This window comes from Varroa jacobsoni, unplaced genomic scaffold (assembly GCF_002532875.2).
Source record: "Varroa jacobsoni isolate VJ856 unplaced genomic scaffold, vjacob_1.0 scaffold_1109, whole genome shotgun sequence".
NCBI lineage: Eukaryota > Metazoa > Arthropoda > Arachnida > Mesostigmata > Varroidae > Varroa > Varroa jacobsoni.
The window spans coordinates 300,757-321,913 of NW_019214011.1; the positions used below are offsets into that span (position 1 = coordinate 300,757).

At 43.5% G+C, this 21,157-nt stretch overlaps 1 protein-coding gene and 1 long non-coding RNA gene across 4 annotated transcripts in view; one reads left to right on the plus strand and one right to left on the minus strand.

Moving 5' to 3' along the window:
• Positions 1 to 21,157, minus strand: part of LOC111266715 (uncharacterized) — a 42,629-nt gene that overhangs the window by 13,718 nt on the left and 7,754 nt on the right. The window contains exon 2 of the mRNA XM_022844438.2: positions 10,011 to 10,083. Coding sequence (XP_022700173.1) covers positions 10,011 to 10,067 — 57 coding nt within the window. The 5' untranslated portion in view covers positions 10,068 to 10,083. The remainder of the gene's footprint in view (positions 1 to 10,010; positions 10,084 to 21,157) is intronic.
• Positions 1,418 to 20,957, plus strand: LOC111266716 (uncharacterized). Of its 3 annotated transcripts, none has more exons than XR_002684232.2 (3): positions 1,418 to 2,582; positions 19,866 to 20,012; positions 20,345 to 20,957. It is a non-coding gene; the product is annotated as an uncharacterized LOC111266716 (long non-coding RNA). The 3 variants fall into 3 exon arrangements; XR_002684234.2 differs by lacking the exon at positions 1,418 to 2,582 and adding an exon at positions 3,139 to 4,405; XR_002684233.2 differs by lacking the exon at positions 1,418 to 2,582 and adding an exon at positions 4,429 to 4,643.

The window sequence follows — 21,157 nt, forward strand, 5'->3', positions numbered from 1 at the left end:
CATGAATAGATATCGATGGATACACAGATAGATAGATAGATAGATATCGATGGATACCTCGGTTCGATAGTTTATGGATAACTATATTGTCATACCTCTCCTTTAATTGAATCAACGGTGCGCTTAATAGAAATAAGACCCAGCTGCGACACGTACGCTGATTTTTATTATCATTGTTGTTATAAGAAGAGTGAAAGCCAGCCGGTATTATCGCGACTGGTAGGAAGTGTCCCGCCAGTAATAACCGGCCATGAACTCAGCCCCCCTAAGCCATTGCTGACGACGACGACGCCAGCAAGAACAATCGCTCCGCAAAACGCCGATAGTGGAATAACGATTCTTTCTACAGCAGAACGCCAACCGAAACAAAGATAGATCTTGATCGTGTTTCTCAGCTGGCAACAGTCGCGATGGAACGCGACAAGCCACATCGCTGTCGTAATAACAATTATATCACTGCCACCCTACTTCCATTACTGTTATCCCAGCAGTGAAAGTTAACTTTTGGCTATTTTTTATTTAGCTTTAATCAGAGGTAGGAAATCGGCAGCATCCGAAGCAGAGGCAAAAACACCGTCATCAATTTAGAAATTAATGGCTGTTACCTGCTTTGAACGAGGAATACATTATCAGCGGAATACACTACGCGAGTGACATCTATGTGTATGCGCGTGAGTTACTTTGGAACCCGTCTCTCATTGAGGGAACGATGGAAATTGAAAATGCCAACGATCGATTTACAAGCTCTCACAAGCCTTAAACGAATCCGTTTATATCGGATGGACTGAATGGTGCAGGAACATTCTCGAAAACTATGAACTTGTGTTGTAGTAATCTGTTTATAGTTCGTTTGGTGACTAATTATGAAAGCAGTATCGAGAGGCAACGGCGAAGCAGGCAAACACGAATTGCAACGGGACATTATAATTAAGCAATCTCTTTTTCTGCTGATAACAGTACCGCCCTGAGGGCTATTGTCTTGTCGGTCCCAACTGCACGGTGGGGGCATTGTGCCACTGTAGATTAAAGAGATCTGGTAATAAACACACGAGGTGTGGTACTGGCGCGAAATGAGCAAGCAACAAACCTTGCTATCACAAAAGCGATTAGACTATTGTTTAGGACAGGATTTAATCATCACAGTTTTTTGCGCTTTATCAGCGGCCAAAATCATTTAGGTTGCAGATAACTACCTTTGGCTACAAACAAAATCACCTTCTGACTTTTTATAATTGTTTCATGTAAAGCAATACGTATCAATGCGATGCGAAACATCGGGAAGTTAGCACGTAATTTCAGACAAACAGGGAAACATTTGGCATTTAATCGATAGCATTCTGGATTCAGCCGGTCACTTATGATTAATGTAGTATGACGAAGGCGACTGATTAAAAGCTTCTTTCTTCTGCAGAGTTGTTACTGTGGCTCGTTATCGCTGTTCGCTTCATACGTGGCTTCTTGACTTCCTTCAGTCCTCAACCTCATCTGCAGCGACTTCAACATACGTGCTCAGTAGCAGCAAGGCTGCATTTTTAGCTGTCGCACGGTATCGCGTGCTACCGTTAGTTTTTCTTTTCGTAGTTTTACTTTCACTTGGTATCTTCAACGGCATTTCAAATGGTATTCAACGGTTTTTCATTCGACCACTGATCACCTGCTCATCTCGCGGCTGTGTTCTAATCCCTCTCTGGTGTGATAATTCGGAGCTTTCTCTTCGAGCTCTTTCCTAGACAGATAGAAGTCTATGCTTTTTTCTTCGGCTAGCACACTGCATTAAGCAGAAGGCAGAAACTGCGACGATTCTAACTAACCCGCGCCCTGAACGACAACAGAAAGATCACGCTTCCCTAACCTCATCGCTGCCGTTCTCTCGTACATACGCTGTCGCTGAACGTACAAACGACCTAGAGGTCATCGTGTTTTACTATGGTATTGTCTCCTCTTTGTTCTCGATCAGCTGCCGGCCGCAGGCCCCTAAGGCCACGTAAACAACTTTACCGGCAATAAGAACAAACAGTAGCGATTTCACAAACGCTTGTACTAACAGTGCTGCCAACAGTGACGAGGTGTGATTTTATTTATTTTATTTTGACTGCGATCAATGCCACTCAAAAATACGGAAGGGAAGCATTGGTCGACGCTAGATCGGCGGGCAGGACCTACTGTACACGCTCAGATTACACGACAACAACAGCAGCAGCCGCCCCGCTGGAACAACAAAAGCCAACTTTATCGGACCATGGATTGAACGCTAAGAATTTTACTGCTCTATCTGTCATACAACGCCAGCAGCAACACTTGCCAGGCATACGACGTCACCATTTTCCCTGTACTATTCTTGGGACGTTCGACGACCAAATCTCAACAACGTATGTGTGCGCATATATAGGAATTGGAGAACACGTATAGGGGCAACATGATGTTATATGGCGATGTGCAAGTGAAAATTTCGGTTTATCGACCGCTCGACGCCGCCATCAATGGATAGAAGCAAACTGTCATCCGGCGTGTTCATTTACGATCTTTACCGAAAAAAGATAGGAGTTGTATTTTGCTTCGTGGCGAAATTATAGTCAACACGGGTACGTACTGGGAGATATTCTTTTAGCGGTGCAAAAGATTTATTTGATCTCGTATCCATTCATAAATGACGAGATTTTATAGCATATCGATGCTTCCCTACGTTTTCAGCAAACCTTCGGGAAAAAGCACTGCCCGAACTCAGAGTTGAATGCCATTTGGTGTAGTTCGCGGATACGAGACGATATGTTATTGGGGCGGGTCGTTTCGTTCATCTCAGACCGATCATTTTTCCACGAACCTTGACGAGAAGAAATAAAAAGCGGCTCTTTATTGAATATTATCAAACCAATTACAAGATTTAACGCGTTGACCTGGAATCATTGGATAGAACAATTGAATATATTTTCTTATTATTTTTTTCAAAGTACAATGGTTAACTTCAGTGATAAGATGGTGAGTTACTTCGCTTGCTACGATAAGGTTCGTGCAATCTCACAGGCAATATGACGGTTAGACGTAGGTGTTAGGCCTCCGTATTTCGTACCGAGTTCAAACAAACAGTGAATTATTGAATTAGGATCCTATTGACGCCACTGCTCTATATATATATATATATATATATATATAAAGACCAATTTTTACATCTTAATTACCGTCAAAATGATCATTACCCACAGTACGAATCATGGCAGAAACGCAAGCCGTTGGCGTTTGCCGGTGTTCATTGAATCATCGTTATTGCTATTAATATTCAGTCATAGTTTCCCATACGAGACAATACACCAGTTTAATTTCGTCTTTCGTAGTCTATGGCCATTTCATTTTTAATTCGTTCACTTACCCCTTCGAAACATGGTTACATAGTTAACGTTTAGCCCTTGCCTACGCACCGCTCGTGCGCGTTTGTGTTTGTCCGAAAAAGAAATCGATGGCCAGTTTTGTCTATGTAGATATGAGGCCTGGCGGTCACTTCGATGATTCCGTGTAATAGCTAATAGCTTAAAGAGGTCCAAAATACAAGGTAGCATGAAGACTATACGGCAACAGTGACAAGCAACAAACATCAACTGGAAGCGTTGAGCCTATGAGTAATCACGCGGCCAACCAGAGGTAGTACAGCCCCACGAGGGATCGACGCTTCTGCTACGCGCGGTGGCTGATTGCAGACCATCTTCATACACGAGCAGCAGCAACGGTGACGACACAACTACAATACTTTCTGTATGCGTATAATGACAGATGGCCGGCAGTAGTGTCTTAACGCCGGCTACAAATATGGCTGTTGGAAGAAGGACGCTAGTGGCCCGTAGTGATGTTATGACAGTTGTTGTGTCGTCTGTGCGAAGCAGCCCCGTAGCTCCGCTCCGATGTACGGCGGCAAGAGTGACCCACTAAGCCAGAGCCCGGGGCCATCCTCAGCGAGACATAACGCAGCGGAAAAACGCCAACTAGACGGAGACGGATAGAGCAATACAAAAAAGAGAGCCGAACGCCAGCCATTACCAGTAACATGGCACCGACAGAACTCACATCAATAGTAGCGGCAGCAGCTGCGGCGGAGGCAAGACATAGATAGCGTCCGACATTGACTGTTCCATGTTCCATGCAATGAGGCAGCAAGACGGAACGGATGAGAAAACAGCAGTAGCGGGATCAACGTATCGCACCTTCCTGCTGCTGTTGCCGCCGTAACAGCGTTCGTTAGCGCCGCGTTGACGCGAAAGAGATTTGCAGACTGCGGCCGTATCCAGCTACGTTTACATCGATAAGGAGTCAGGAAAATAACAGGATGGAAGGCAGCGTTTGACACCATCAAAGCTGTTAGCTGACAATGAGGATAGTGATCTAATTTTGTCTGTTTAGCCTATCTACAGCGCACACGGTATGAATGGATAAAGTAATTAATAAACGAGAGAGCAATAGAACTAGATTCAAGTTTATGGCGTCATTAGCGGCGGTAGCGACGCCAGCAGATGTGCTCAGTGTATTTTGGCTGTACTATAATGTAGTATCATTTTCTGGGTATACGTACACCAGCGTCGGTACAGGTCGGCTTTGAAGCAACGTTAAATTAAATCTGATCGAGCTATAGCTATTTACGATGAAGAAACGGAAAATAGGTTCGTAGCAATTGTGATGCGCTCTAAAACAATATTGGATTGGCTTATATATATATATATATATATAAGTACTGTAGTGATGAAGGAAATAACATAAGTGGTCTATTCTAGTTGGGTATTATGTGCTCGGTGAACGGATTTGGTGCTTGATGTTCAGGTGTCTGGTATTAGTTTGTCTGTCTAGTGCGTAGTAGCAGTGCCGTTAGGCCATAAATAGGCTTTACACGCCGTTAGATCCTAAATGTGATCGTAGCTTAATGGGGTGCGTACTTTAAGCCAGCTGCCGTTTGCCTTCCTTGAACACCCGAAAGAGACATACATCTGCTTAAAATGGGCAAAGCCCATTTAAACATGTGCTGTGTGCGCGAGTCGCGAGAAACGAACGAAATCGAATATGCGGTTTTTATACGTGCCCCTCTCCGGCGTACGCTGAAGGATTTGATACGAGCAAAGCCGCAGTGGCCGACAGTTAAAGGCTAATGGAAGGTATGATAAGATTAACATTACGATGAACCATGGCATCAACCCTTCTCGAGGCCCTCATAAGCAAAGCAAATAAGTAGAAAGGAAACAACTCGCTGAAGCTGAGGCAGACATAAAGAAGCAAAAAATGTCACCACTTTTTCTTCGACCCTCCTTTTTTTGACGTGCGGTACTAAGTTACAAGGCATCACTTCAGATGGGTCTGGCTGGGTTTATCTGGGTTTTCCTCAAACAGACCCATGAAGCTGCATAGCAATAATATGCTAGAGTAGCCAAATGCCTAAGGCTAAAATTTGGGCCAGCGGTGGCCGCATGTTCATGGTTATCATAGTAATACGCTCAAGAAGATGCGCATTATCCACCCAAAGCATGTTACCTTCTATATCCGGTCCCCCTTTAAGACCCCGAAATGATGCGGAAGCTAGAGCAGAACTTCCATATAAAGTTACAGCATATTTCGGGGGAAATGCTTGGGCCTCGGGTAGGTGTACTACCCTGGGAAGCAGCCTGCCGGATCCAGACAGTGAGTCAATAAATGTACCAATGATTCCATAAACAAAAGCAAGCACTCTACAGTGATCAATTACATAACCAGCTTGTGAAACCAAAGTCATTCTTATACTCAGACCATATTGTCATCATAGTGGAAGTACCTACATTGTGGTTAAAGTAACTACCTCATGTATAAATCCCGCTCTTAAAAAAATATTTAACATTTTATTTTATTAATAGCTAACACGCGGGGCTCCGGTTGCCTGCAGTAAAAATAACAATCTAAGGAGAGCATCTTGTAGTACTGAGAATAAGATCCAGTTATTATAAATTCTCACAGCAAGCTTAATAACTGAGCATGAGAAACTCAAACTCTAAGTTTGGCCAATTCTCGTGGATTACAACTGAGCAATCATTAGGGTTTGAGCCGTCTCACAATGGGGTGTAAAAAGTCGATATGGTGAAGTAAATTATAAACAACATTTTCGATTAAGGGTTACTCTCAGATTAAGGTGAGCGTGACTTCAGCAGCAGTAAACAAGGTTTCCCTGCTATTAGCAGAACACATCAAGACCCAATTTTATAATAAATATACTTCAATCATTTGTACACTAATTCACCTGTTGCTTCGCCCAGGTAGGGCTCGAAGCTATCCGAACGAATTTCAGGCTTTTTGTCAACTATCGTTGTAAGGCATATTCCATATTATCAACTTCTGCGAAAAGATATATGGGTTGTTTCTGTGGCCGCTGCTGCAATGCGTATGACCTACTTTAGTTTTGATTGAAACAATAAGCTGTTCATCTCTATGACTTTCGACTGTTCGACTTAATAAGCCCTGCAGTCGAATGTCCACTTTCAGCAAAGAGCTTGCATCGCGTCCCTCTTTCAAACTGTGGCATCTTACTACATGCTGTCTGTTTATACAAGTCTGAGAAACTCTACTGCTGATGTTCCCTCGGGCAAAAATAAAGTGTCTCAACTAACGTGTATAGAATACTGCTACATTTATCCCTTCCTAGCTACCTATATGATGGCTGTCTTGAAATTGGCTATGTTTAACATCAGACTTAGGTAGACGATAGCAATTAGAAGACGGCTGATCCGCACCTTCAGCTTGATTGATTTTGCGGAACAGTTGGGTCTTCAGAACGTCGACGGCAGTGGTCGTATCACACCTGATTTTGTGTTCGCGTTTGTAGAACTGTTGGACACGTTAGATTGAAATTCGCAGTACATTTAATGTAGTCTATAACAGGAAGAGTAGGTTTTCGAGAAAACAAACACGTTGGCACTGTGACAGTTCAGAGGCAAGGGCAAGCATCGAACAAATCGTAAACAAAAAAACCCAATTCTATAGAAATATACTGACAAAAACAGCCCTATTGGAAACATTTGGACTTACTTTGGCCAAAGCATATCCAAAGAGTGATCAAGCCGAAAACAGCGGTAACTTTAGAGGAAACTCCGCTCTATCTATTAGTCTTATATAGCTTGACTTATTATTATATTTGCAGATATATCCGTGCCGTTATGACTAGTATGCACGTTGAGAACCTTAAATTAGACAGTGAGATTCGACCTGTAGTATCATTATTTGTACGACTTGTATTTCTTCCTGGTAAATGATGCCGACTATACACGAAGTATCGATTTCACCTGAACCGGATGTACAAACTATGTCCTTAAGATACAGCCTCCGTCATTTCCTTCACATTTTGTATCGAGGATATTTAATTGTAAACCGGCCCGTTTTTCCGTTATTCTTACCATATTTTTTTAGACCTAATATAACATGGAGTGCTTTTAGTTCTCTGTACTTAAGATGCATTAGCTTTAGCCTTTATTACATGAAAGCGCTCGGCATGTATAACTAAATTAGACTATAGATGATGCTTGGCATGTTGGACCCATAATCATTTGCGATTTTTCATCCCATCCCAATCTTTCTTTTGCCGTTGCGATACAGCCGAGTTGGCACCATATTTCAGTAACGTACTCGCCTACTTCCATTAATTTATGTCATTGCTATTTCGGGCCTGCCTACACCATACGCGCGATAATAGCATTTTGTTCTTACGGCGATGCTTCAAGGTGTCGCCGTTGTTCCTGTAGCTTAGACGATTTTTTTTTACTTCAGTTTCGCTATGATTCTACTTTTCTCTTCCAGTGATTTTCACTATACTCAACTGCTACTGCTGGTAGAGTACCAGGGTGGTGATGCCCCTTCCGCAACTATTATTTGACTTGCCCCCTCTCCCTCCCCCCGAAAACGCCAGCTCTTTTTTACAATTATTTTGTCCCCCGAAAGCAGAAATATCAGACTGAACAATCGTTGGTCGGTCGGTCGGTCGGTCGGTTTCTAGCCTCTTTGGTTGGACTGACAGCGGTCGCTGTTTCTCCTCGTTCCGTTTGCCCAATAAAACATTATCGCCCCAAGCTACGCCACACCACACGATTAGGTACAGTGTATCATCGCGCAGGACAAAGCAGTGCTTTCCCAAATCACAGCGGTAGCAGTCGTACGATAAATACGTGGTTGGTCGTTGAGACAATGTGTCTGCTGCTCCGCTCGAGCGTCACGCGATGGCAAACACGAGCCATTGGCAAACGCCACAGCCGCTGAATTCGGCATCGTCTTCACTGTGGCTATTATTGACGTCGTCATCCTCGTCAACGACTATAGAAAGACCTTTGCCACTGCCGTAATATTAACAATGGCTAAAGCAGCGACCGCAGCCGTTTAAGCGTCATGCGCTCGTTCGCCTATTGAGCGTAGCGATGCGAGTGGCGATAGGATGACTTCTCTGTAGAAGCCGCCTGTAATTAAGTGATGAATCGAACACGAATTCACTATCTTTACAATTTTCTTCCGCGAACGACTGCAGAAGCAAGCGGAGCAATATCAACGAGACCAGGAGCGTACAGCAACAAAAATACCGCCGCCGCCCAGTAGCGACCGGGAATTTTCTATCTCTTAACCATCATTACGTTCTCGAGGTATCGCGTATCTCGAGGCCTACGTCCATCTAAAAATGGCACAGCCTATCGATTGGTCAGCCAATCGGTCAACTACTGTAGGACGCAAAGGCCGAAGCTTCGAAAAGGAAACGTCACTCTCTGTCAACGATCGATCGTGGTATAGTGCTACTGTTCCTATCGGCATTACAATTGCTTCTTGTTTTTGTCCTAGTATGGAAGATGCGATCAGCATTGTACAGCAGGGTAAAAGGAGTAAGGGCTAGGGGGCTAGAAAGAATAACTGTTTCGTTTCTATCCATCTGATCATACAATAATTGTCCTTCTAACGGTGATTGTCACCACTGCCGAGTCGCCTTGCTACTGTCAGGCTTTATCGCTGTCTGCCGATTCGCGCTGTTGCGGGAAGTTCCTGTTGAGGGAGCTGGCCCTGGAGGAATCGCCTACCGTCAAAACGATAATAATTTGTCGCCACATAACGGTCAAAAGAGACAGCGTCGGCTACAGAGATTATCATCAGAGCGTATCGTCATATATGTAACACATCGAATAGCCATCATCCTGTAATATTAAAACAAAACGAAGCTGGACCAAGCCAGGGTTGCATTTCGTCACAATCATGCTCGTTCGGCAGGCTATGTGTACCGTTTACGGAAACCTGCACTTATTTTCCTTGTTATTTTACTCATTGGAATACAAAGTTCAACGAGCTGAAGACTGCTGCGAAATTGCAAACGCAGAAACAAGCCATGATACAATAAAGTGATCATTTGCAGTGTCATAGTCGATGAGGCGATGTGCTTTGTGAAGTGCAACGGACATGTCCACTCACCGGAAGGCGCGCATAGGCGTCAACTGTGAGTTGTAATGATGGCCAACCAAGGCTGCTTGTATATTTTGAGTGCTATAGCAGGTAAAAACTTGAATTTTTCTTGCCATGCACGTGATAGCCAGCATCTGCTGGAGTAGTTCAGTGTACCTTTTCATCACTGATCAACAACGGACGATGGTAATATTGAAAGCACGATTGAAAGATAGAATTTAGCTTTTTTTTTTTCTAAAGTAAGTTAACATTCTGACTTAGGTACCACACGCGTGGTTCTATGGATCCCACAACTACTTAATGGGACCCTGCACAGCGGAAAGTTTCGAGTTTTACGCCCGGCATCCCCGTTAGGCATTCCAGCAGATACACAGAGGGCTGATAAATTGATTATCCACTAAACTGTCACGGGAACAGACACCGAAAAACGCATCGTTCCGAAAGAGTACTATTTCGGCGTAAATCACACGAACGATAGACGTGTGCTCTTTGCTCATTAGTTAACTGTTAAATAGATTGTATGATTAATACGACACGCGTTGACGTAGCCAGAAACTGCTAACGCATTTACCTAAAGCGTAGTTACGTACCTTCGAGGTGAAGAACGCCAAGACGCAGATTAAGTGAACCCCGATGTAGAGCTGCATCTTCTAGTCGTTCAGTCTGTAATTGAAAATCAAAAGCCAACCAGTAAGGCTTTTTTGGTCAAAAAAATTCGTGCTGATTACTCAAATCCAATAGGAGGATAGACGAAAACAGTTTGGGATAGAAATAGTACATTTTTTACTTGGACGAATTGTCTACTGTTTATGAATCGTGGGCGAAACTCGAAGTAGCCTTATATAGCAGACTCTTTCGGAAGTAGTATATTAGCCGTCTAACCACCGCGTCGACAAATTGGGACAGGAAGCTGACAGACAGGTCACCGAGATTGCAGTTTGTCCTTAGAAAAGACGTTAAGTTAGTAAAGCTCCATAGACGACAAGCTTTGGGAAAAATTAAGTAAGAGCAAAATAGGAGCAACTAATTACCAATTATCGAGTGATACAATTTGTTTGATCAAACCGTTACGAAGTGTCAGCAACCGTCAAACAGTTGGTAACGGATCAACCGAAGAACATGTAACTATTCAGCTATATGCAGAAGTCAATAACAAATTCTGCAGTGAAAAAAAGGAACCGTCTTTCGGGATTTGTTAGAAACGTTCCACGGAACAAAAATCCGACAAGATGTAGTTCTCTTAAGGAATGTCTACGTGTTGTCTTTCAATGTTTTTAATAGAATATTAGTTATTTTTTTATTTTTATTTACAAACTTTGTCTTTTCAAGTTGGCCAAATTGACAGCGTAAATTTGGCTCTGTCCTTATTGTTGTTTCCACAGTCTCAGTTGTCGATATCTTTATTAGGTTCCTGCTCGTTTGGCATCATACACAGACAAGGCAGTCCATGTTAACTACTTCGTAACTTTTTTGTGATTCTCATTCTCCATTGTTGACAAGTTCATGTCGCTTTGTGACATGGTATCTTAGCTTTTGTTATTTGTATTGTGTTGACAAATTGACAGGGTCCCTCCACGACTGCGCTGACTTTCTATCTGTGACTAAATAGAGTGGCTTGACATATCTGAGCCAGGCGGACTGTGGCGCGTGCCCTCATCATAACGGACTAAGTGTGCCTTAGTATACAAGAGTATCACGAAATATGAACTAGGCATTCGATAGTATTGGCTACGTTAACGGAACACGACGAACATATTGAAACAATTACCCGTCAATTTTGATATTAAAATACGCAGCGGATAATGGTGTTGCAACCTTGCTAACCCCCACATAGGACGATCAGCTCGTAACCCCGGAGTAATCGTACAAACAGAATACCAGAACTAACAGATTCAAGGGTTTATTGAGACGCGCTCAAACGCACCGATAACGACAACCAAAGCGAAAACCTCTCAACCGAAACAATTGTAGTATAATCAATAAATCATCTATACCAGCCGCAGACGCGCTTAACCAAAATCTAGTGTTTTAGGCCTCGCGAGAGCCGAACAACTATACAAATAATGATAAGGAATCAACAATAATATCGTCGCTTGGTCTGTCCGCTTTTGAACCGATCTGAACCGGGAAACTGGGATTGGTAGGTACGCTGCCGGACGCGTAGATGAACGTGCAGACGACCCAGCGATTGCGTGTGCGACGCTGTTATCGGAATGCCATCAGCGGCAAATTCTCAGCTACCTGATACGGCCGATCAAGCTTCTCAAACTGACCGCGACGGTCGTGGCTGCAGCAACGGCTCCCTCAGATGCATTTACGCCACAGAAAATGCAACAACAATAACGGTAGCAATAGCAGCAGGGAATGCAGATACGCAAATAAGTGTAACGCCGCAGGATAGAGGGAGACCGGAAACCGGAAAGTGTAGAAACACGGTAACGAAGTACTACAGCGCGATATGAAGTAGAGAACGGTGGGTAGGAAAAAACAAGCTACAACAAACTGATCTCCGTTCGTTGTTGTTAACTGGCAAACGGAAAAATCATTGGAAGTGGAAGAGGCAATCGACGCGGACATTCGGCACGGTGATTGCACACCGGCAGCAAAAGATTGCATCGATCGATATATAGGCGTACAATGCATAATATATAACAGGTCGATGTATACGAAATATAAATTAATGTTCTTAGAGAGAGAGAGAGAGAGAGAGAGAGAGAGAGTTATGTATATTTCCCTCCATTGATTAGGTAGAACCAGTAGTACTGGCACACACTGATGATGTTGCTGCTATTCTGCAGGGGCCGTGGTAGTGGCAACGGCGGTGGCGATGCCAGAGTGAAGGAAGGCGATCGTACTGCTATTGTCACGGTTTTGATGATGACGGTAGTTGATATGATTACTACTGAAAGGGATGAAGGGCTGGATTAGAGAGCGGAACAAGACAACAAAAAGAAATCATCGCTACTGCTGCCACAGTGATTGATGCTGTCGTTAGAGAGGATTTAGTCAACATAGAGTAAGAGATCAATCGAAAAATCTATCTCTCCAACCGAAAAGAAAGTAACAGTACGCAATATTAAGGGGGAGAATAGAAGGAAAATCAATCGAAGAACCACCAGAAAGACAGTCATAAAGGCAAGCCGAGAATAACATCAATACCAACCATACTGCGCGTAAATAGCGTGCTAAGTACGACTCATTATGTACAATTACTGAGTTGAGAACGGCCGGGAGCCGCATCGTTGCTTGTTACCATCGTCAGTATGATATACGCCGACCACATGCGTTTGATTATGAAGGAAGTCATCATCTTTTTGTTTGACGATTGCCCCCCGATGTACAGCCAGTTAGCGACCCCATTTTCATTAATATACCCTTAGACATGTTGCATCCGTATACTTCACATAGAATAGCGCATTAGTACTATACTAGGGAATAAAAGCTAACCTGATAGCAACACGAAATTGCTCTCGATTATACGGTTTCATCTTGTATGTCTCGAGCTTTAAGTCCGGGCCTTCCATCAGACAGACGGCTGACTGGTTCCCAGCTCGAAAAGAAGTGTGTCTCTGCTGGGGTTCGAGGCCACAACGCGTCTCTAGTTACTTTTAGCAAGTAAATACGTTACCCACTAAGCTATCACGGACGTTAGCAGGGTCAAACTTTGCTATTTGAAGCTGGGAAGGGGATAGGGGCAAGCACGTTTTTTCTCAGCAAGAAATCCAGATAAAAGATAATGGCGGATAACAGGACAATATTGACGACGAATATTCGATTCGCTAACATTGTTACCTTCGACTGGGCATAGTTTCATCATTGACCCTATCCAAGTTAAACATAAAGGGTAGCTTATATGCATCTCGCTCGTCTCGACCACTGCTGTTTGCGAGTAACGGTGTAGTGGCAAAAGTAGTTAAGGCAGAGACAGTTCTCGTCGCCGTGGCCATTTTGCGAACACCGCAAATGTACCAACTGAGTCGAAGACTACGAGCCGTCAGCAGGCATGGCTTCAGACTACGGCTGGCCACGGCTATTTGTACTCGTTGTTAATTTATTCCTCACTAGTTACGTAAACTACTCCTTTGAACTCATCCCTTCTATCTTTTCCTATTCGAAAACTGTGCTGTTCACGAGCAGAATTCCTCAACCAGGCCGGTCGGGGCGGTCGATGGTCGACGACAAAGATAATGGCTACACACAACCAAGCAATCTCTAACCATTCAAAGCTTTTGCATCATGAAGCTTCTACTTTACGTTGCTCCTATTGCCCCAATAGCAGCAATACTACCATCAGTTTCCATAATCATGACTCAGGATACCCTGTTGCTTGCTTCATTCAATCAGGAGCTAATGAGATAACGGGCGAACCACAAACGGTCTTACCCCGTATGCTCCTACTAGGACTCTTGTTGTCTTACCATAACTACACGCTCTAGTGTGAGCCAATACGTGTACTGTTGGTGGCACGCGTAGATTAACCTATTATTATTATACTTGTTTGATCTTATTCGGAAGAAGAAGAACCGTTTAGGGAAGTAACCTAAACTAAACGAAGATCAAACAAGCAAGAGACACCGTACGAACGAGCAGCACGAAACCAAGTGATTATGCCGAGCAACGCATGGAAACTATGTGCGGTTGCGAAATCTCGGCGATCGGACGTTGCTGCATTATGTTGAAGGAACTCTTGTTGTAGTTTTCGTCGAGTCGCTGCGTACTGATGATTTGGCCGCGCGCGCGTTTTGCCTTCCGTCTCAATGGCTCTGGTCCTGGCAGCGGCCGATGAATAAAAAGACGAAAGCGGTAGTAGCGAAATCGTCATCAATTTGATATTATAGAGTATAAATCATAGTATTCGAACTCAAATAAGAAAATGACCAATTGAACAGAGGCAAAATTTTCAGAAAGAAGAAAACAGTAACGTCGAAAATGTTTTTATCCATATCACATTACCACTACCGAAAGCGTTGTCATCGCTTCCGTTGTTCCTGCACTTCGATGCTCTGAAAAGTAGGGATCTTTCCTCTGAATTCATCACTGCACTACGGCAGCAGTATCCTTCGGGGCCAACTGAAACCGTAAATTATCAGTGCTATCTCTTGGAAGGGCCCAAGACGGTGGTTCTCCGTTGCGCCCTTAATGAAGAACATAGTGGATAACCGCGATGAAAAGAGAGCAGCGACTCAAAGGCTGTTATACCCGCAATTTCCCGAACTGCCCGGGTAGTCGTGTAAGTCTTGCTCCCATCCTGCACTACGATATGAGAGCTATTGTCATTGAGGTTTATATTGTATAATTTTAGCGTAACGGTAACCTTAATAGAATGTATGTCCATAGTATTTCATAACTCAGAGCAGTAATTAGGCTTACTGTTAATTTTCTATTGTGCATTAACGATGGAAACAATAATAGGTTTAGAACAACGATCGAAGGTTTACTGCCTTGAACATGGCCTGTGAAAAAACGGCCTTTATACTCGCGGGCTTGAGCTTTTACTTTCCACTTCATACAGCCGACCAAGAAAAAGCCGCTGCGACTATCCTAATGAACAGGATTTCACTTAGCCCAGTATGGACGAAGATGCGTGGTCCATTCATGTCTCAATAGAACTCTAAAAGTCTGCGTATCGCTGGCTTTTGGCTGACCCTTCTTCGACAGGTTTTGTTACCCCTGCAATAACATTGCCAAAAACCCATCAGAATAGGGGGTTCAATAAACACTCGGAGACACCGAGCAGAAGAACGGATTACTATTCTTGGTTGCCTTTTCAGTGGCCTTTCTACTGGACAATAGAAATGTGTCTTCGTTAATATCACCTCTATGTCCTTTTGCTAGTTACTAGTACACCAGCGGCATACTATAGAATAACTAAACATGCCTTCGAAAGGACCACCTTACGAATGAAAGTGATGATCTAAAGATCGAAAACCTTGAATTGATACGGAGTGTTATTGGGGCGGCTTGCGGAGAACGCTAACAGCGGCAAATGTCCGTAACGAAAACAACCAGGTGTAGTCGAACGATTAGAGCCAAATCTCCGCAGAGTACGCATATTAAATGTTAGTAATTCGCGCGCCATTTTGTAAACAGTTGCTGTATATGTCCGATGACAAAGCAACTTCGATGATCGTGTCCTGAAGAAGTGCGACAATCGTCTCCTTGCCGTTTATCATTTGCAACCTCCGCGTGTTGCGATGTCCTGTTGAACGTCACTCATTGACATAGTCCTGCCAGTTCCACCATTGCAATCCTGTACTAGCGCGTACAACTAACTCAGTTACACACGACCGTGGAATCAAAGATTAACAAGAAATAGCGAGTTGCGGCATTAATTGCATTATCAGACGCGAGCCATAGCTCAGCAGACGGTATGCAGTGTATCACCTAAACTACTATATGATGTCCACACTCGCTATGGATAGCGAGACGCACGCATGCGCTGAGTCGACACACATATAGAGAAGCTACGATTTTCCTGCAAGAAGTAAATGTCAAGACTTGGCCAAAAAAGGCACTTACAGCACTTCCGAAGTTACGGGGGATGAGCGGAGGTAAGCTCTTAAGGAAAAACAGACACTAAATTGAAAGCAGTCTCTGAAGAACGTTTGACATTAGTTGAGCTGAGTAATAATCGCACCGCCAACAATAAGCTACTATTGATACTGCCGTCGGCTGAACGACGCAGTAGACGCACGCTGATAGTCTCGCTTATAGGCAACCATGCCCATTTCAACAATTTTCACCCACTACGGCGGTTAATGAAATAAACTAAGGATTATCATAGGCCAGAAAGTTTCCAGAGCTACCAGAGTATATCGGTGGCACGTATGTAAAGGGCTGTCAACGGAGTGACACCAGCTGTGATTGTGATTCTTGATCAACAAACGTTTAAACGGTTCTTCGATACGCTAGTACTTTCTCTAGCACAATTGAACACATTCACCATTGCCGCATCTGTTTCGAAACCATTTGAAGTCCTCTACCGCTGGTAAGCGTGACGTACTTTTGCATGCGTCTAATTGTTTTTTAGATTTCGAGTACGGTCACCGCTTCTACTTCTGCTTCTGCTTCGCCTGTATTGTCGTTGGTTAACTATAGAGCACTGGCGGGCAATTAATTTCGAATGAAAGAACGTTTTGGCTGGGTGTAAACGTGAAGGAGACTTCTTTCGGGGGTAACCATGCACTGCCACTACTTATGCTGCTACGTACTAAACATACGAAGTTACCAGAGACACTACTACAGATAATAGGGTAGCTCATTTTTTAGAAAATGGAAAATTTATCAGAAAACATGTGATAAGGCGTGCTCTACATAGCGGCGCGTTAGCGCACCCCGTTTTAGCTAAACATTATACACATATTAATGTGCGATAGACGATTACAGTCTTCTAAAGTATCATCGTCATCACGATTCCTTTCAAAGCAGCAGCAGCAGCACCAGCAGCAGCACCAGCAGCAGCAGCAGCAGCACCAGCAGCAGCAGCAGGTTACGATATGGTCACACGAAAAAGAACGCGTTGGGGAAGGTCTGGGAGAGAGGATGTTGGCCTCTGTTTACCTTTTTTTTCGCGACGGCAGCCAGAGCAGCTGCACGATCTGCAATAGTGAGAATCAGGGACGCATAATATGGTTAGCGCGGTCTGGTCCGTTAGCGAATTAGCAAGTGCCGTTATGATAAAATGTCATCGAAGACAAAAGAGTTCGTAAGTGCCGTTCTGAAACGTGCGCAGGTGATTAGGAGTCTGAGACTGAAAGCATAGCATCACTGCAGACCGATCGGAATCTTTTTTACAGCAAGCCTGTGATTTGAATTTTTTTTTTCATGATAATACATTCATGTCGTCGATCTTATTTGCCTGTGCTCATAATTAGCATTATTATTCGGTCTTTTTTTGTCATCGAGCAATCGGTGTACACAGGTAACGAGACAAGCTTCAGTTTCAGCCAACTGAAAGACTCAGTAATGCTCTTTGTTGAAAAAGCGTGACCTGGCCAGCTATAAACATCTCACATACCCGTTTTTGTCGATTGTTTTTATTAAATTGTGCGATCTTATATAAGACAGGAAAAGTGTCGGAGAAATGCTGGGCTGGTTAAACAAATCTGTTCCGCATCATGTGCCCTATTGAGGCTTCACAGTTGCTCGTACGTAGGCACGAATCTATTCGTCATTGGAACAGGATGGACGAAAGCAGCGCTTCGCTCATTCGTAGCTGGTATGCATAGATGCATACTGGGCTTTCCTCTTGTAATGGCGAAATGACAATTAATAGGCAGGCCAACGCCAAGGCACGATACAATAAGCACTGAGGTCCTGCTAGTACGTTTTGTTCAGACCTGCCGTAATGTGAAACAGAGTCATTCTGGGACAGTACACACAGTGCATATATATGTCGAACGTCAAATAGAATTGAGCGTTCAGAGCTACGTTCCTACGAATGCTTACACTGCGAACTCTAGAGATTTTAGCCGGCAATATGAACCCCGCTATTGTCGGCAACCGCTTGCCTTGCATAGTTATTATATATACATATAAGAGTATGTGCGGGTTCTAGTTTCCGTATCAGCCGTTACTTATCAGTTAACGTTCGACGACGCTGTTTTCTTGGAACCAGTTCGTTCAAACTTCACCTATAATCAGTTAGAGAATCTTGAAATTGCTCCTCAATAGCGTCGACGCAAACTTTTACTTCAGTGAACGGACTCAGTGAGCTCGCAACAAGACCCTACGAAGACATAGGAAATCGCTGATTTTACCGATAATGCTTTGTGCCGTATATTCTTTACACCAGCTACTGTATGCGGCGAATTCGTCCAATCAAGCAAAAAATACAAAAGTGGTACCGATGCGGTTATATATAGATGTATGAAGAAGTGAAGTACGATAGTTCGACCCGTGAGAGAAAGCTATAGATAGAACAGGCGTTTGCATGGAAGTACTCTAATTAAAGATGCCATGAGTAAGTTAAGAGGGTTCAAAGGGTTTGAAGACGGCTTGTATCATCGCTAATCGTCCTATCTATCGCTACTTACCCTCGTATACATATAATGTCTATGATGACGTCTATGTTCCGCTAATTGTTAATTTGCCCGTATGGCTCACGCTTGAGGTGGAAGTAACAACGGCATAGGGTACACCAGCGCCACATATCATTCGCTACGTGTGTACAGACTATTTCTATAATTAGTTGTATATCAGAATGACCCTACTCTTAATCTGTTTAAGCAGCTCGACTAGAATGCTCACTCAGCGTACGCCCGTGTTTGATTCTTCCACGAAGAAAGTAACGGTCGATTTGAAATTATGAATAGATTTTTTCGCGTCTTGTCGTACGGGCCGAACTACGCCGTCCGCGTAGGTTCCTTCTCAGATAGGTAGATACAAAAAAAAAGATCCAGATACAAAATTGTTACCGAAAAGTAATTATTATCATTCCACTTCGCTACGCCGCTGGCCGTGATTAGTGGCGTACCTGATCAATGAGCGTTTGAGTACAGTTCTACGTCGTAAGCACGTTAGACTATCATCAGGAGTACAGACAATATCACTAGGTAATAGAAATATTTTAGTATGTACATAGCTATTTGAGAAACGTTTGTTTGCTGGAAAGCTCGCGTTGTTTTATCTGTTCTTTTAATCAGATTGAAACTCGCGCCGAAGATTAGTTCAAGTTCTGGATATTAACTTCCATCGCTACCTTGTTGTCGAATTATCAAGACCAAAGCAGCCATTTTGTAGACAATGTCCGTCCGTCTACACCTCCATTATTAAGCTGCAGCCGCAGTTGACCACCAACTATATATAATCGTAATTCAATGCAAACAGATGATCTTCCTGCCATTTGACGGTCAGAATAAGGTTTTCGGCAACAGCACATGTGCGCGCGTACATGGCGTAGCCTGAACCTTGGCCAGTTTTCTTCTTTGTAAAAAAAAATAGGCTCTTCCCGATTAGTCCAGGCACTCTATGCAATCTAATCAAGCAAATACGTTTTCCCTGCTGCAATACTCTACTTAGCAAGCTTTTGCAGTGTAAAATGTTTCGAATTTTTACACGCGGTATTGTGGTTGTTTAAGACAAATATTCTGTCGCTTCTTGAAGCGTTCACTGGCTATCGGCTGCTCTTCGACGTCACTCCTACGCCATCAGTCCTCGGCGAGTCTTCATTAAGTAGTCGAGTAACGACGCTGACTCCAAACGTTGAAAAGTGGAACTGTTTCTTGTTCAATGCGCCGTATATTTGCGTTTCGGCTGTGGCCGCTGTATCGTTCTCTCCCACACCAGCCTCTCCAGCTTTCTCAGCATATCCATTTGGATACATACATAGAGAAAGAGAGAGGATAGAAGGATGCGGGAATCTATTTGTGTTTGTTGTCAAAGCTATGCGAAAAACTGGGTCTGTGTGTGCAGGTATTCTGAACGGCGTAATTTTTGTGTTACAGACTGAAATAAATTCTCGCCTCCAATTGACGTCGATTATTTCATCGCCGATGGCCCGTGCAGTCTAGCGTAGATACGACCGCTGATAGCACCGGTAACAACGATGCTGTCTAGCTTTCCGACGCTTCAGACGAGCGGTTTCAACTTAAGTAAGTTTTGCTTTTACATGTATCTGTTCGTCCACATAAATTTTGATATGCTAAAAAGGCTTGTACGAGGCTCAGCACCAGGGGCCGTTACCACCGTTATCTCTTGCTGCTGATGCTTGCAACATATTAGCTTGGATTCCTTAATATCCAGTTCCAGCTATTTCTTCCCGAGCCTTTTCCCAATCTGTCGGTAGTATACGAGAACTTCTTCAAACAGAAGTTAGCCACGGTTGCCGTTGATCTTAAAACTCAAACCTGATGTTGATTTGTTACAGCTGTACTGTGTTTTTATGTTAATTTTCTATTAATTTCCGTTTGCCTATTTCACGCAGCTATTCAGCTTTCAGGCTCAGCCTCGGTGTTACGTCACACCATCCGACGAAAATGTCTCTAACAGCAGGAAACAGAAGGAGAAGTTTCTAATAGAAAAACAGCAGGAAAGCTTACGATCAGCATTCAACGACAGTCGAAGCAATACCAGCAACGAGTGGCTAAAAGCACTCGGCGTACGAAAAAAGGCAAACCCCATGAAAGCGGTGGCAACATGCAAGACCGACAATTGCTGGACGAAATCATGCAGACTCGTTTTACTGCGTCTGTTCATGCAGATGCTACCTATAAATTTCAAGAGGCTTATCGTTCTTTCTTCGTCTTAACTGTTCTAATCTATGCAGCTTTATTGTCGCTGAATGAACTTTAAGGAATGCTGTGGCTACCTGACGATTTTGCGCCATCATGTGACAGCAGCACGCCAGCAGGACGGTTACAGCCTCTTGAAGTACCCTAGGACAAAGAAACCTAAAAATTTTGCAGCGGCCGTTGGCCATTGATAAACGTTTGTTGTTTGATTGATATGACATTAACATGTAGAGCGTGCATTTAGGTTCCACTGCAGCTCTACTTTAATCTAAATTATAATAAAACATTGAGTAGAAACTAATTGAATGACCAGAATCTTTTCTGCCGCCGATTCGATTTAGGATACTTAGGATTTAGGATAGGTTGTTGTGGTTTACATCCATGCTTTTTAGGTCACTTCGGTTATTTATGGTGGGGGCACATGATTTTTATCGGATTTTTACTTATGACAAAACGACAACAGGTGGAAAAGTTGAAATCTACATAATCGTTCAGAAATCTTTTTT